The following is a 17,383-nucleotide window of genomic DNA, read 5'->3' as shown; positions in this document are numbered from 1 at the left end:
AAACTAGTTTTTCAACCACTCCACAAATTTCTTGTTAACAAACTATAGTTTTGGCAAGTCGGTTAGGACATCTACTTTGAGCATGACACAAGTAATATTTCCAACAATTGTTTACAGACAGATTATTTCACTTATAATTCACTGTATCACAATTCCAGTGGGTCAGAAGTTTACATACACTAAGTTGACTGCCTTTAAACAGATTGGAAAATTCCAGAAAATGATGTCATGGCTTTAGAAGCTTCTGATAGGCTAATTGACATAATTTGAGTCAATTGGAGGTGTACCTGTGGATGTATTTCAAGGCCTACCTTCAAACTTAGTGCCTCTTTGCTTGACATCATGTGAAAATCAAAAGAAATCAGCCAAGACCTCAGAAAAAAAATTGAAGACCTCCACAAGTCTGGTTCATCCTTGGGAGCAATTTCCAAACGCCTGAAGGTACCACGTTCATCTGTACAAACAATAGTACGCAAGTATAACCACCATGGGACCACGCAGCCGTCATACCGCTCAGGAAGGAGACGCGTTCTGTCTCCTAGAGATGAACGTACTTTGGTGCGAAAAGTGCAAATCAATCCCAGAACAACAGCAACGGCCCTTGTGAAGATGCTGGAGGAAACAGGTGCAAAAGTATCTATATCCACAGTAAAACAAGTCCTATATCGACATAACCTGAAAGACCGCTCAGCAAAGAAGAAGCCACTGCTCCAAAACCGCCATGAAAAACCCAGACTACGGTTTGCTACTGCACATGAGGACAAAGATTGTACTTTTTGGAGAAATGCCCTCTGGTCTGATGAAACAAAAATATAACTGTTTGGCCATAATGACCATCGTTATGTTTGGAGGAAAAAGGGGGATGCTTGCAAGCCGAAGAACACCATCCCAACCGTGAAGGACGGGGGTGGCAACATCATGTTGTGGGGGTGCTTTGCTGCAGGAGGGACTGGTGCACTTCACGAAATAGATGGCATCATGAGGAGGGAAAATGATGTGGATATATTGAAGCAACATCTCAAGACATCCGCCAGGAAGTTAAAGCTTGGTCGCAAATGGGTCTTCCAAATGGGCAATGACCCAAAGCATACTTCCAAAGTTGTGGCAAAATGGCTTAAGGACAACAAAGTCAAGGTATTGGAGAGGCCATCACAAGTCCCTGACCTCAATCCTTTAGAAAATATGTGGGCAGAACTGAAAAAGCGTGTTCGAGCAAGGAGGCTTTCAAACCTGACTCAGTTACACCAGCTCTGTCAGGAGGAATGGGCCAAAATTCACCCAACGTATTGTGGGAAGCTTGTGGAAAGCTACCCGAAACGTTTGACCCAAGTTAAACAATTTAAAGGCAATGCTACCAAATACTAATTGAGTGAATGTAAACTTCTGACCCACTGGGAATGTGATGAAAGAAATAAAAGCTGAAAGAAATAATTCTCTCTACTATTATTCTGACATTTCACATTCATAAAATAAATTGGTGATCCTAACTGACCTAAAATAGGGAATTTTTACTAGGATTAAATGTCAGGAATTGTGAAAAACTGATTTTAAATGTATTTGGCTAAGGTGTATGTAAACTTTCGACTTCAACTATAGATCAGGGGGCCCCACCTTCGGTCCTCAAGGGCTACAGTGTACGGTTTTCATCCTTACCTGTTGACCAGAGACTGATTTCCCCTCTCCAGATAATAAGTATGAAGCCCCAGGGGGAAATGGAAATCAGCAGGACTGCAGAACTTGAGAACCTGAGTTGTGCAACCCTAAGTATGCCTTTAATAGCCGGACATGCATAATTATGGTGGCCCCAATGTACTTACCACAAACGCCTAATTAGCTTTTTTTGCCGTATTATACAGTGCTCTCCATTACTCTTGTTTTGTGTAATGGAGTGTTACTGTATAATACGGCGCCATAGTTTAAAAACTCTGTGAGTAGTGCTAAAGCAATGACGTCATACCTGAATTGCTCCATCTTCATGCACCTTCGCCTCTTACATTCTTATTACTCTTACATAGATAGCCTAGCGGTTAGCGCATTGGGCCACTAACCCAATTGCTTGTTCGAGTCTCTGTGCCAACACAGTCGAATATCTGTTGATGTGTCCTTGAGCAAGGTACCTAACCCTAATTGCTCCAGGGTTGCCGTTGATAATGGAAGACCCTGGCCGAGGGTATCTCCGAGGGTATCTCAAAAAATACATTCACACTAGCATATTAATTCGCACTTGTAAGGGTAATTAACTAACTGTTGAATTCTAATTGTTCTTTCATTTAAACTGAAATGACAATTGTTGTCTTCTAAACAGCACACCCTATAATGTGGCTTACTTTTAGAGTTCCGTCAGATTAAGATGTTAATCTTTATCAAAGGTAGTTGGATTACATTAATATGTTTTTGTGTTCAATTTAAAACTGTTTTGTTGATTTTTGTTATACCAAATATAACCTTATAAGACTAAACAATGTAAAACTATTCTAATGAATTGGTCTATAACTGCATTAAAAGGGACCAAAGAGTGTTTTAACTAATTGAAAGTGTAATACGTCTGAATGGCTGTATCAGAAAAGGGATGAGTGTGGTCAGTGTGGTTGGACAGTGTTTGTGGGAGGATGTGTCTCCCTGTTAGATTTCAATAACACAATATGCAAACAGTCGCTGGTGTAAACTGTAATTGGTCCAGTATGAGTATGACAAGCCCATTATGGCGAATGAGTGACTAGGAAAGCTTTTCATACACTGTGTATTACTCCACCACCACACACTGAATGTTTTCTGTCCAGAAGTCATGTTGCTGTCCAAACTCTGGCATATTCCAAGGAAAATAAACATATTTTCTCAGAATTTCCTTTCAGGTCTTTGACTTCTCAAGGTCAAACACCAGTTCCAGGCACCATGCCTACTATATGTTTACAGTAGAAACTAAATGTCTACCATTCAAAGCTACATTCAGTTTCAGTTGCATTCTCTGAATAGTATTTGTATGTGCTACAGAATGAATTCACACCCCTTGACTTTTCCCACATTTTGTTGTGTTACAAAGTGGGATTAAAATGGATTGAATTGCCATTTTCTGTAAACAGTTTACATAAAATACTGCAATGTCAAAGTGGAAGATTATTATTTTTTTTTACATCCATTCTGTTCCCGAAAAACTTGTCAGTCCTTAACGATTACAAGCATACCCAGAACATGAAACACAACCCTGCCAAGCCGCACTGCTTCTTGACACACTGCCCACTTAACCCAGAAGCCAGCCAGACCAATGTGTCAGATGAAACACAGTACAACTGGTGACCGAGGTCAGCATGCATGCACCCGGCCCACCACAAGGAGATGCTAGAGTGCAATGGGACAAGGACATCCCGGCTGGCCAAACCCTCCCCTAACCCGGACGACACTGGGACAATTGTGTGCCGCCTCATAGGTTCTCCCAGTCGCAACGCAGCCTGGGATCGAACCCGGGTCTGTAGTGACACCTCAAGCACTGTGATGCAGTGCCTTAGACTGCTACGCCACTCAAGGCGTATGACTACTTTATGAAGGCACTGTATAGAAGACTGATGGGTTTCTACTGTGAGTGGTGAGTGGGAACACCATTGCTAACATATTAGAAATGCTATCATAGAACTCTATAGGCATACTGTGGTGATGCAGCATCTGTATGTATCCAGTCCACCATGCATTCTAATGAAGTATAATGTGACAGAACTCATCAGAGTCACACGGAACCCAAACCGGCTGCGCCCGTGCGCCATCGTGCGCTATCATGCATAAATTTATTTTGCCCCCCTACACCAAACGCGATCACGACACGCAGGTTAAAATATCAAAACAAACTCTGAACCAATTACATTAATTTGGGGACAGGTCGAAAAGCATTAAACATGTATGGCAATTTAGCTAGCTAGCTTGCACTTGCTAGCTAACGTTAATTTGTCCTATTTAGCTAGCTTGCTGTTGCTAGCTAATTTGTCCTGGGATATAAACATTGAGTTGTTATTTTACCTGAAATGCACAAGGACCTCTACTCCGACAATTAATCCACACATAAAACAGCCAACCGAATCGTTTCTAGTCATCTCTCCTCCTTCCAGGCTTTTTCATCTTTGAATTTATATGGTGATCTAAACTTTCATAGTATTATCACGACAACCGGCAACAAAGTTCGTCTTTCAATCACCCACGACGGTATAACCAATGAGGAAATGGCACGTGGGTGCCTGCTTCTATAAACCAATGAGGAGATGACTTTCAGCGCAATCTCCGTCAGAAATAGGAACGACTTCTATTTTAGCCCTTGGCGTTGCAGACGCTCGTTGGCGCGCGCAAGCCGTGTGGGTGCAATAATTGAATAACATGGATTTCTAAATGTATTTTGCGACGCTCGCGCACGCGACATGTCCGGTCTGGTCAGCATGTTACAGCACCCCCTCCCTTATTTTACCTGAAATGCACATGGTCCTCTACGTCGACAATTAATCCCCAGATAAGAGTGTAAACCAAATTCGTTTCTAGTAATCTCTCCTCCGTTAGGCTTCTTCTTTTTCTGACTTTATATGGCGGTTGGCAACCAACTTTAGGTTGCATTACCACCACCAACTTAACTGGAGTGTGGACCTCAGTTCACCTTTCAGTCACCCACGTGGGTATATGCTGCTAAAAAAACAATGAGGACATGGGAGAGGCAGGGCTTGCAGCGGCCAAACGTCACAAATATAATCAAGTATATTTTAGTGCCTGGCTATGCAGACTCTCGTTGACACGCGCAAACAGTGTGGATGCAATGATTGAATAACATGTATGTGTACATTTATTTTTCAACTATTGGGCACATAACAAGTGGTGTGGTCAGCATGGCAGTCTCATGTAAATGTCAGCACATGTGAGTTAATTTAATTTCCATCTATCCAGTCCCCAAATTCCTACTCAGATTTTGCTTGCCTATGTTTTATTAGTAGGCTACAGCAAGATATGATGCACTGTGTAGTCAGCATTCTGAGGCGCTAATCTGCTCATTTTCCCAGTATATGGATCTATGTGACATCCGGAACATTTGGGCTCACATGGATAGGCTTCATATTGTTGTTAGATCAGCGAATTGAGGTCGCTGGATTCGTTTCAGTGAAGCTCACATTAAATATAAGGTGAGGATATGATGATGTCGTAGTCATTAGTAATTGTAATTTTAGCCAAGCGCAGGAGCTGACATTATACACGTCGCCCGTGCACCGCCACCACTTACAGGTTGAGGTACAGAAGGAAGTATCGGTCGTTTGACCTTTGACTGCTCTGGCGGCGAATGACAAATCAAAGGTTGGCATTTCTCAGAGCGCAGCTGGGGTCCCCGCGCGGATCTCAGGAGCTGAGGACGTCGGCGTTCCAGAGATAATGACAGCGAGCGCTCTGAAAGGTATGCGAAACGGGCTGTATTTTTTAACATTTTTTTTTTGCATAATTCGTTTTAAACCAGATAAGTTTTGTATCAAATGACACTGAAATGATTGTTTCGGAGTAGCATCGTCGTCATGTGTTTCTCCCCGATTAGATTTGAATATTACATAATGATTATCTTCTCTGCCCCAGGAATTCTGTTGGCTAGATCTGCATAAAGATATTCTGCATATGATGGTTTGGCAATCAGTAGAAGTCTATCTGCGTTTTTACCATAATATTAGACATTTGAATATCCCATAGCATCGATGATGTTTGGTTCTATTCGGTGCAGGTGTTATGTCGGGTTACAGGCCTATCTTTAGGCGAGGAAATGCGTAACGATGGGATAACAGCCCGGTGCACTCAGCCTCTGTATGACGTTACATACCCTGTCCTGTTGCTGCTTTAAGCTTTTTTTATGCATTTGCTAATAATTATGAGCCAAAAATGGTGAAACCGCCGTAGCCTAAACAACCAACATTCCAGGCGCACTGAATGACAAATATGACCGGGGGTATTGTTGGGCATGATCTGAGATTATTAATGACTCACTATTTTAAATGGGGGGAAACCCTAAAATATTTTATATGTGCTTAGCTGATCATTCTCATAGTTTTTAAAGACACTGACTCATTAAAATGGAAAACTACATGCTAAGTAAAAGAAAAGCTGGCTATGCCGGGGATGATTCATGTTGCTGAATACGCGTTTACTGGCAGTGGAGGGGCAGGTTGAAGAAGACGACGACAATATACAGAAACCAACTAAATATTCTACTAATTATTTGCTATCATTTTTAAATGAATTATTTATCTGAGATTTCAAAGGAAACGGGTTTTGCTGAGGAAATAATTGTAGGGAAATCCCTTGCATGATCCGGGTCCTGAAGCGATGGCCAGTTCTGGTTTCATATGGTGGCAGTGTCGTGCCGCCTCCTGTCCTATGCCGCACGGTGGTGTCACATGATGAGATGCGTGGTTTCCGTTTCACACCAGACTAGTAAAACCGTTAATACTGACTATTACATTATATTATCGAAACTAGATACATTCAGGACAACATTTTTCAGTGCAGGTGTTAGTGTAATAGCCTATTAATATGATGTATTGATATTACTTGCCTATAGGCTAATTAAGAGCAAATAACCACATGTAGGCTTAACTTGATTTATTACCCTTTAAAGAGCATATTTCTCTTATGCATACATTTCAACGAAATGACGTTGAACCAACGTGGAATAGACATCGAATTGACTTCTGTGCCCAGTGGGTTGTGATATATAGCAATACTATGTTTTATTTTCATTCCATCATGATTCCTTTGATGATGATTGGAAAGATGTTTAGAGATTCTTCATTAGGCTAAGCAAGAATCTATTTAGTTCAAAATGTAAAGACAGCTGCATGGACAATAGGCTACACACAGATCAAGTAATTTAGGCTACTGTCTGCCAGTGAACCCTAACCCTAGCCAGCAGATTTTACAGGTCAATAAAGCTTTAACCTGTAGGGATAATCATTAATCCACTGTCCACCCTTAAATATGATGGCAAATCCACCGAATCAAGCAGAAAATATTATTTTAGGTCAGTCAGTTTAGTGAAGATAATGGCTGTATGGCTGGACTGGATTCAAGTAGCCTATTGTTGTCCTCAATATCCATAAGTCTTAAAAATCATGAAGTATAGCGATTGTTGAAGAGGCGTAGTTGGAAGACTGAAATAAACTTCTGTTTATGAGGCGAAGGTCTTGTAAAACATCACAAGGTCTTTGTTAAACTACAACTTCCTTAACCCACGGTGCTTAAACCTCTCCTGTAAAGGAATGAAGGAATGCAATGTGGCATTTAAACCTATATAGTAAGTTAATAAAGGTAGTAGTAGGCTCGGTTATAGAGTTAGATTTTTTGAATGGCTGTCATTTGTTTTTTATGTAGCAGGTTTACGATAATCTCTCCCTGTTTGTTCATATTCGCTTATCTGTCCATTATTCTGGATTATGTGGAAGTGTAGTTGTCATTGTAGTGTGATTTATTCTGCTTTTCGAACTTGGATCCCAAATAGAGTAGAGTGGGCACTCTCATCATCCAAGTGATCCCTTCTTGCATCACACAGTTCTGTGACCATAGACATAAAATAGTACCACCAGTGGTCAAAAGGTCAATGCCAGGACATTACATTGCTTTTGATGCCCAAGTCCAGTCCTCTCAGCGAGTGAGGATTGTAACCATTTGTACTGGAGACTGACTGCAGGAGTTGACTTCATGAAGTAGTGCATCTGGGGTAAATGTCTGATGTTGGGAGGTTAGCTGTCAGAGGAAACTAAATCCTACAATAGAACGGCACTTTGCATCCGGTTACGTCTGGAATAATTTCTCCTTTTAGACATTCCTTTGCCTGCTGTGCTTTCAGTCCAGGGCTCCTGTTGTAAAGGGTTTCCCAGGCCCGGGTTCTGCTTTGAGAAACCATGCAGCCCTTTAGTTGCCAGGGAACTGGGCCAAGGAAGGAAGCATGCTGCACAACGCCAAGTAGCTGTCTTGGTGTGCGTCCCAAATCGCACCCCATTCCCTATATAGTGTAATACTTTTGACCAGTGGTAGAAAAAGTACCCATTTGTTATACTTGAGTAAAAGGAAAGATACCTTTTAATAGAAAATAACTCAAGTAAAAGTGAAAGTCACCCAGTAAAATACTACTTGAGTAAAAGTCTAAAAGTATCTGGTTTTAAATGTACTTAAATGAGAAGTTTACCCAAAATCCAGAAACTCCCAAGTGATTCCATACATTGAAACTAGTTCAGTGGAGCTTGCCCTCTCCCCCTCTCTCTCCCTGTAGCGCTGTACTGAAACCAGTGCAAAAACGGGTCACGTGACTCGTGACATTGCTGGATGCAGGCCTCGCTTTGCTCCTTTGCCATTGAATTCATGATTCAGAAATCAGCAAAGTGTGGACAAAATCGTTGTTTTATTGAAAGCGTATGGCCAAATTAGCTATTTAGGTCAAAAGTACTACATGTTTTGAGTCACAAAATGTGTACTTTTCCACCTAAAACAATTTAGATTTATTTTTGATAATTATTTTATGTAGCCGACTGCTAAAATACAGCTGTTGCTACTGTATGTCCATGGACTGGATCTGGAGCAGTGCCAAAATACAAATGCGCGTTTGAGAAGAGAAAGCGACAAATCAAGTGCGCGGAGGTATGTAGCCCAGTCTGACTCTTGAAGTTTGCGGTGTTCTTATTGTGTTAGTACCATTGCATCAAATAATGTAGACATAGAGGCATAGGTGCTCTACAGGTTAGCATATGTTCCCTATATATTTATGACAGCTGGGGTTGAGAGACAATAGACATCGTGTCACCTTTATTTGCAGAATAGAATACTCCAAAACATTGTGATAAATAAACATAGGCTATATAGTGTTTCGGGCTAATATGAAAACATAAACCCACTAACAGTCCCGCTCTTAGAGGTTGATCATAAGCGATCATTCAATAAAGTAAAGTTGCCACTTACTCGTTAGATAACTGTCCATTTGACCCAGGTGAAACAGGGATGCGTCTCCAATTCGTTTTTTTTGGAACATGGGACCAAAAGGTCCGCAAAATCCCCTTGGTTGCAAAAGAAAACTAACTGCTCCTCATCATCATTACGTTCCTCCATTTTTGTAGGAATTGTAGTCACATGTTTGAATTCTCTGCAGCACAAACATTCCTAATTTGCAGCATTGGAGCACAATTGCCACAACTGCACCACCAGTCTGTGTTGATCCTGGGGATGGGTTGGGGCTGTGGTCCAGCTACTGCTGCAGCACCAGTCTGTGTCGATCCTGGGGATGTGTTGGGGCTGTGGTCCAGCTACTGCTGCAGCACCAGTCTGTGTTGATCCTGGGGATGGGTTGGAGCTGTGGTCCAACTACTGCTGTAACACCGGTCTGTGTTGATCCTGGGGATGGGTTGGGGCTGTGGTCCAGCTACTGCTGCAGCACCGGTCTGTGTTGATCCTGGGGATGGGTTGGAGCTGTGGTCCAGCTACTGCTGCAGTACCAGTCTGTGTTGATCCTGGGGATGGGTTGGGGCTGTGGTCCAGCTACTGCTGCAGCACCAGTCTGTGTTGATCCTGGGGATGGGTTGGGGCTGTGGTCCAACTACTGCTGCAGTACCAGTCTGTGTTGATCCTGGGGATGGGTTGGGGCTGTGGTCCAGCTACTGCTGCAGCACCGGTCTGTGTTGATCCTGGGGATGGGTTGGGGCTGTGGTCCAGCTACTGCTGCAGCACCGGTCTGTGTTGATCCTGGGGATGGGTTGGGGCTGTGGTCCAGCTACTGCTGCAGCACCGGTCTGTGTTGATCCTGGGGATGTGTTGGGGCTGTGGTCCAGCTACTGCTGCAGCACCAGTCTGTGTTGATCCTGGGGATGGGTTGGGGCTGTGGTCCAGCTACTGCTGCAGCACCAGTCTGTGTTGATCCTGGGGATGGGTTGGGGCTGTGGTCCAGCTACTGCTGCAGCACCAGTCTGTGTTGATCCTGGGGATGGGTTGGGGCTGTGGTCCAGCTACTGCTGCAGCACCAGTCTGTGTTGATCCTGGGGATGGGTTGGGGCTGTGGTCCAGATACTGCTGTAACACCAGTCTGTGTTGATCCTGGGGATGGGTTGGGGCTGTGGTCCAGCTACTGCTGCAGTACCAGTCTGTGTTGATCCTGGGATGTGTTGGGGCTGTGGTCCAGATACTGCTGTAACACCAGTCTGTGTTGATCCTGGGGATGGGTTGGGGCTGTGGTCCAGCTACTGCTGCAGCACCAGTCTGTGTTGATCCTGGGGATGGGTTGGGGCTGTGGTCCAGCTACTGCTGCAGCACCAGTCTGTGTCGATCCTGGGGATGTGTTGGGGCTGTGGTCCAGCTACTGCTGCACTACCAGTCTGTGTTGATCCTGGGGATGGGTTGGGGCTGTGGTCCAGCTACTGCTGTAACACCAGTCTGTGTTGATCCTGGGGATGGGTTGGGGCTGTGGTCCAGATACTGCTGTAACACCAGTCTGTGTTGATCCTGGGGATGGGTTGGGGCTGTGGTCCAGCTACTGCTGTAACACCAGTCTGTGTTGATCCTGGTGATGGGTTGGGGCTGTGGTCCAGCTACTGCTGCAGCACCAGTCTGTGTTGATCCTGGGGATGGGTTGGGGCTGTGGTCCAGCTACTGCTGCAGCTTTGGTGTCTAGAGGGGCTGCGGCCATCTGAAGCTCACTTTGCCTAAATTCTTCGTCTGCATACTCACACTCCAAACAATACGGTTCGACGAGACCATCAGCGCCCCTCAAGTAGTTTTCTTCATCACTCGCGAGTATTTAGTCATCAGACATATTTGTAACTTGTTGTTTATTTATATAACTAATGTGTAACAATGTCTTCACCTCCGAAAAAAACTTGCATCTGTGAATAAGGGCCTAACGTGCAGTTTCTACACTTTCAATAAAACAATGAATTTGTCCCCACTTCGCAGATTTCTGAATCATGAATTCACTGGTAACGGAGCAGAGGGAGGCCTGCATCCAGCAATGTCACGAGTCACGTGACCCATTTTTGCAGCTGTTTCAGTACAGCACTACAGTGAGAGAGAAGGGGGAAAGATGGCAAACTCCACTGAACTAGTTTCAATGTATGGAATCACTTGGGAGTTTCTGGATTTTGGGTAAACTTCTCCTTAAAGTACAGTGGTGGAAAAAGTACTAACTTGTTATACTTGAGTACAAGTAAAAAGTAAAAGTTAATGCTATGCATCAAAACGTATTATATTAAGCAAAGCAGACGGCATAATGTTCTTGTTTTTTTAATTTACGGACAGCAAAGTGTAACGGATGTGAAATGGCTAGCTAGTTAGCGGGTACGCGCTAGTAGCGTTTCAATCAGTTACGTCACTTACTCTGAAACCTATTAGTAGTGTTGCCCCTTGCTCTGCAAGGGCCGTGGCTTTTGTGGAGCGATGGGTAACGACGCTTCGTGGGTGTCAGTTGTTGATGTGTGCAGAGGGTCCCTGGTTCGCGCCCGTGTCGGGGCGAGGGGACGGTTTAAAGTTATACTGTTACATTGATGCTGTTGACCCGGATCACTGGTTGCTGCGGAAAAGGAGGAGGTTGAAAGGGGGGTGAGTGTAACGGATGTGAAATGGCTAGCTAGTTAGCGGGTACGCGCTAGTAGCGTTTCAATCAGTTACGTCACTTGCTCTGAAACCTAGATGTAGTGTTGCCCCTTGCTCTGCAAGGGCCGCGGCTTTTGTGGAGCGATGGGTAACGACGCTTCGTGGGTGTCAGTTGTTGATGTGTGCAGAGGGTCCCTGGTTCGCGCCCGTGTCGGGGCGAGGGGACGTACTAAAGTTATACTGTTACAAAGGCACACATTCCAACACACAGACATCCTTTACAAACGCAGTATTTGTGTTTAGTGAGTCCACCGGATCAGGGGCAGTAGGAATGATTGATAGGTGTGTGAATTGTACGACATTGCTGTCCTGGCTGAGCATTCGAAATGTAACGAGTACATTTGGGTGTCAGGGAAAATGTATGGAGTAAAAAGGTACATATTTTCTTTAGGAATGTAGTGAAGTAAAAGTAAAAGTTGTCAACAAATATAAATACTAAAGTAATGATACCAAAAAAAAGGACTAGTGATACTTTCAAGTATTTTTGCTTAAGTACTTTACACCACTGCTTTTGACCATTGGTCATTTTGACCAGAGGTCTATGGGCAATATGGTGCCATTTGTGGGATCTCTTTTTTGTGAGGGCTGGGGGGGATCGCCTGGGGCTGGGGGGAGAGTCGAGATCTTTAGTTATCAACTGACTGAAGTGCTCCCCCTCCCTGACAAAGCACTATGCTGTCGTACAGTGCTGACTAAAATACTTCAGCACTTTAATTCCTTTATTATCCTCCTGTGGAGGTGCTATACTGTATAGCCTACAGCTGGTCCATACATGGGTCGAATTAAAGCCCCTTAGCAATGGAGACTGTCGCCTATGTAGATTATAAGAAACTGAAATCATATCAAATCAAAGTTTATTTGTCACGTGCGCTGAATACAACAGGTTTAGACCTTACAGTGAAATGCTTACTTACAGGCTCTAACCAACAGTGCAATTTTTAAGTGTTTTGTATTGTTAATTTAACCCTTATAATTAGTTATGAAGATATCTTGTTAACTACTGTAGGCTGTTAAAATACGTTATTAGAAATAGATATGTGAATATTTTCGTATAGAATAGAATCCTGTGTAGGATATCCAGTGGGCTATCATCACATCAGCCTATCCATCATGAATGTATATTTTCTGACAAATATTACTGCTTTGTAAATAAATAACTATGAATCAGGCAATCAGGCGATCAGGCGATCATTTAGTCACCTACTGCCGGCATGGTATTGTCAGGATTGGCTTGGAGCCAGCATAAAGCCGGAAAGGACCCTTCAACTCAACCGGGACTGGCAGCCAGAGCAACCGTGGATGTTCGGTGTAGTGAATGCGGACCTGATGACAGCGTCCTGCTCTTGATATCCTGGAGAGAAAAAAATCAGGGAGAGACGGTGCTGGAACTACTAACACATATCTGGTGGATTATTTCTAAGAATATATCTGAGATTTATCGTCCAGAATATGTGCATTCACGCCATTCAGTAGCTGTTTTTGTCTTTTTTTAATGTAATTCTCAAATCCACGGCGCAGTGCTCATGAGATGAGCCTACTGGGTGGCTATAAGAAAAAGCCATGCAGTTATGATGGCTATGAATCTTTACAGTTGGTCGATAGCAGCGGAGGCTTCAATAACGGAGGAGGGAGACGCAGCGGAATCGGTGGAGGCTTGGTATCAGCAGCAACCCTAGGAGGACCGAAGGCAGGCCCACTGCGGGAGAACGACTGCAGCACCATGGACAGCTCAGGTAAGCGGTGGGTCTCCATGGGAAGCGATGTGGCTCACGCGCAGCAAGCAAGGCCAAGCTGGAGATAATGCCGATCTGTTGCATGCGAGGCAGAGCACGCCTGTCGCTGTGTGATACTCCCTGAAATACATTTAATTTGAATAAGATCAGTGTAAATAGGTTAAAATAGATTATCTAGACATTTCTGTCTTAGTGTTTCCGTGCATTGCATCATGTAATCGTGGTGTCTCCTTATATTGTAGCCTATATTGTTCTGATTTCATTTTTATTTTGTGTGAGTAGAGCTGATCTCATCATAGCAGTGAATAGTAGTGATCTCATGTTAAGTCTTTTATTAAGCTACCAATATTTTAATAAAACTTAAATTAACGTAATTGAACATGCACACATTATGATTAGCTTTTGGAGAAGTCATTAGCCTAGTGGGTCTACATAGTCCCTATCAATCATCCTGATGTGGTGTAGCCCTAAGACTTGATTAACAGTGACAGTAATAGACAGCTTGACAATAGCTAACATGGCAACAACAAAAAAACACTAACCCAATAATACTCTATCCTTCCTTGTGCCTTTTGAAGAAGTGTATGTAGGGAATTTCCTGCATACAGTTGTCTGTATGTCATGTGGCCATTGGAGAGTTAAAAAAACACAGTTCATTGTCAGTGAGTGAGTGGTAGTGTTGTGAACAGGGATATATCAACCAGGGCCCATATTCACAAAACACATCTTAGCAAAATTTAAGAAGCTTCTTAAGAAAAAAAATAAGTTCATAAAGTAGTTTAAGTGCAATTCCTCAATTGCACTCCTCTATCTTAAGATTGAATGATTTTCTTAAGAACTTCCCAAATATCTTCTTACAAATCTTCTTAAGATGTTTGTTGCTAGGCAACCATTTTAGCTAGCTATCTAGCTAGCAATGGCAATCATGTTAGCATATTTCTTACTGAGATTACTGTTCTAAACATGTTCTTGGGTTTAAAATAATCAGTACTGAAACTTTCAGAGGAAGTTTGTGAGTCAATTAAACATGTTCAATTGCTTTCATGAGCTTTTTCTCTCACTGCCCTGAGTTTAAGACAACGGTTTAGCTATCTTGGAATTAACAACATTTCCAATACATTTATTTTCAACAATCTAATTTGTGGTCCTCCTGAGTGGCGCAGCGGTCTAAGGCACTGCATCGCAGTGCTTGCTGCATCACTACAGATCCTGGTTTGATCCCAGGCTGTGTCGCAGCCGGCTGCGACCGGGAGACCGGGTTTGGCTGGCCAGGTTGTCATTTGGCACATCGCGCTCTATCGACTCCTGTGGAGGGCCGGGCGCAATGCACGATGACACATCGCGGACAGATAGCCTTACATTCCCCTGCAAAATGTCTTGATAAACTTGGGAATCCATTTTTCCGTCGATGATAGCAAGCTGTCCTGGGCCTGAGGCAGAAAAGCAGCCCCAAACCATGATGCTCCCTCCACTATACTTTACAGTTGGGATGAGGTTTTGATGTTGGTGTGCTGTGCCTTTTTTTCTCCACACATAGTGTTATGTGTTCCTTTCAAACAACTAGTTTCATCTGTCCACAGAATATTTTGCCAGTATGTGGAACATCCAGGTGCACTTTTGCAAACTTCAGACGTGCAGCAATGTTTTTTTTGGACAGCAGTGGCTTCTTCCGTGGTGTCCTCCCATGAACACCATTCTTGTTTAGTGTTTTACGTATCGTAGACTCGTCAACAGAGATGTTAGCATGTTCCAGAGATTTCTGTAAGTCTTTAGCTGACACTAGGATTCTTCTTAACCTCATTGAGCATTCTGCGCTATGCTCTTGCAGTCATCTTTGCAGGACAGTAGCAACAGTGCTGAACTTTCTCAATTTATGGACAATTGGTCTTACCATGGACTGATGAACATCAAGGCTTTTAGAGATACTTTTGTAACTCTTTCCAGCTTTATGCAAGTCAACAATTCTCAATCTTAGGTCTTCTGAGATCTTTTTTGTTTGAGGCATGGTTCACATCAGGCAATGCTTCTTGTGAATAGCAAACTCACATTTTGTGAGTGTTTTTTATTGGGCAAGGCAGCTCTAACCAACATCTCCAATCTCGTCTCATTGATTGGACTCCACGTTAGCTGACTCCTGACTCCAATTAGCTTTTGGAGAAGTCATTAGCCTAGGGGGTTCACATACTTTCCCCAACCTACGCTGTGAATGTTTAAATTATGTATTCAATATAGACAAGAAAAATACAATAATTTGTGTGTTATTAGTTTAAGCTATTAAGCTATTATTAATTTGTCTATTGTTGTGACTTAGATGAAGATCAGATCAAATTTGATAACCAATTTATGCAGAAATCCAGGTAATTACAAAGGGTTCACATACTTTTTCTTGCCACTGTAAATCTGAGACACTTCATTGAGTATGATATATCACATTTCGTCTGGTATGTATTCATTTGTGGAAGTCCTTTACCCATTTCGTATAATTTGTTACGAAAATGTAAAATATTTTATGAATTTGCAAAACGTATCACATGTTACGAATTTTAGCTAGGTGGCTAGGTGTGTAACATTAGCTAGCTCGTTAATATTAGCTAGGCTTGGGGTTAGGGTTAGGTTTAGGAGTTAGGTTAAAGTTAGGATTAGGGGAAGGGTAAGCTAAAAGGTTTAAGGTTAGGTGAAGAGTTAGCTAACATGCTAAGTAGTTGCAAAGTAGCAAAACAATTGTAAGTAGTTGAAAAGTTGCTAAATAACTAAAATGCTAAGTTGTCCATGATGAAATACGAACTCTCAACCTTTGGGTTGCTAGACGTTTGCATTATACGCCCACTCTCCTTTTGTTTTTGCCTTAAGTAACCATCTGTCTTATGAAACCATATCAAATGTAGCATATACCTAATGGAGTGTCTCAGATTTATGTATAGAATAATACGAAATGCTCTGAGACCAGGTTGGATATATCCACAGCTCACTGCAGTGCACTGAAAGACCTGGCCTTAGGTACTGGATCTATCTGAGCTGAGGGGAAGTGTACGATGGGGAGGGGAGAGGAGAGAGAAGGGAGGAGAGGGGAGGAGGGAGAGGGGGACATAGACATCTGAGTGTCAGGTGAGTCTGCCTGCGCTGGCTGGCTGGCTGTATGTGGTCTGTATCTCCTGCTCCCTCTGCTTCTCTGTGTGTCTGTGCAGTGTAGCTCAGTACACATCAGAGCTCTGCAGACTCCCATCTCCATCTGGTCAGTCGTGTTTGGCAGGCAAGCCAGCACACAAGCAGACTGAACAACTGACTGACCAGCTGACACAGAGGCAGACACAGAGGCAGACACAGAGGCAGACACAGAGGCAGACACAGAGGCAGACACAGAGGCAGACACAGAGGCAGACACAGAGGCAGACACAGAGGCAGACACAGAGGCAGACACAGAGACAGGTGGATAGACATGTTGCAGCTAAGTAGTAGGTGTTTGGTTAGTGGTTAGGGTCTGAGACTGCATTGGAGGTTTTCCCATTGTCTTCCCACATAGCAGAGTCTATGTTAGGGATAGGTAACGCTCTTCGTGGAGTGCTAAAAGTACTGCAGGATTTTGTTCCAACTAGGCACCACATCTGACCAACTGAGCTAATTGATCAGTTCAGTGATTGCCTAAATTCAGCACACCTGGTCTTCCAGGTGATGCGGCACGCCTAACCCTGGTCTATGTACTGTAAATCTCCAGTGTGTTTGAAAGGAATTGGTGAGACCACCAGGCACCATCAGCGCACCATCAGCTTAGCATCAGAAAATGTATATTATGTGAGAAATTTCCCATTGGAAATGCAAACTTACCCATCTCCCCAACTCCAGGGCAGCGCTCTTACATTAGAGCTGTTTTATTGACATTAAGTGAATAATAGATGGCTGGATGATGTCACTTCAGTCCGCTGTAAATATTTAAGTCTTAAAGGAAAATTGTGCATCATACAGGGATGATTTCTGTATTTTGAAAGTTACATATCTTGGAAACTTGATTACTGACAAGCAAAACATTT

The 17,383-nt window shown here is 43.2% G+C and overlaps 1 protein-coding gene across 1 annotated transcript in view; it reads left to right on the top strand.

Moving 5' to 3' along the window:
• Positions 1 to 13,153: 13,153 nt before the first annotated feature.
• dnajc6 (DnaJ (Hsp40) homolog, subfamily C, member 6) overlaps positions 13,154 to 17,383 on the top strand; it is a 64,182-nt gene continuing 59,952 nt past the window's right edge. Inside the window, exon 1 of the mRNA XM_039001743.1 lies at positions 13,154 to 13,358. Within this exon, the coding sequence (XP_038857671.1) occupies positions 13,154 to 13,358 (205 nt within the window). The remainder of the gene's footprint in view (positions 13,359 to 17,383) is intronic.

This window comes from Salvelinus namaycush, chromosome 10 (assembly GCF_016432855.1).
Source record: "Salvelinus namaycush isolate Seneca chromosome 10, SaNama_1.0, whole genome shotgun sequence".
In the NCBI taxonomy this organism is placed as follows: domain Eukaryota; kingdom Metazoa; phylum Chordata; class Actinopteri; order Salmoniformes; family Salmonidae; genus Salvelinus; species Salvelinus namaycush.
The sequence above is the reverse complement of the archived record's forward strand: the minus strand, read 5'-3'. Positions and strand labels throughout refer to the sequence as shown.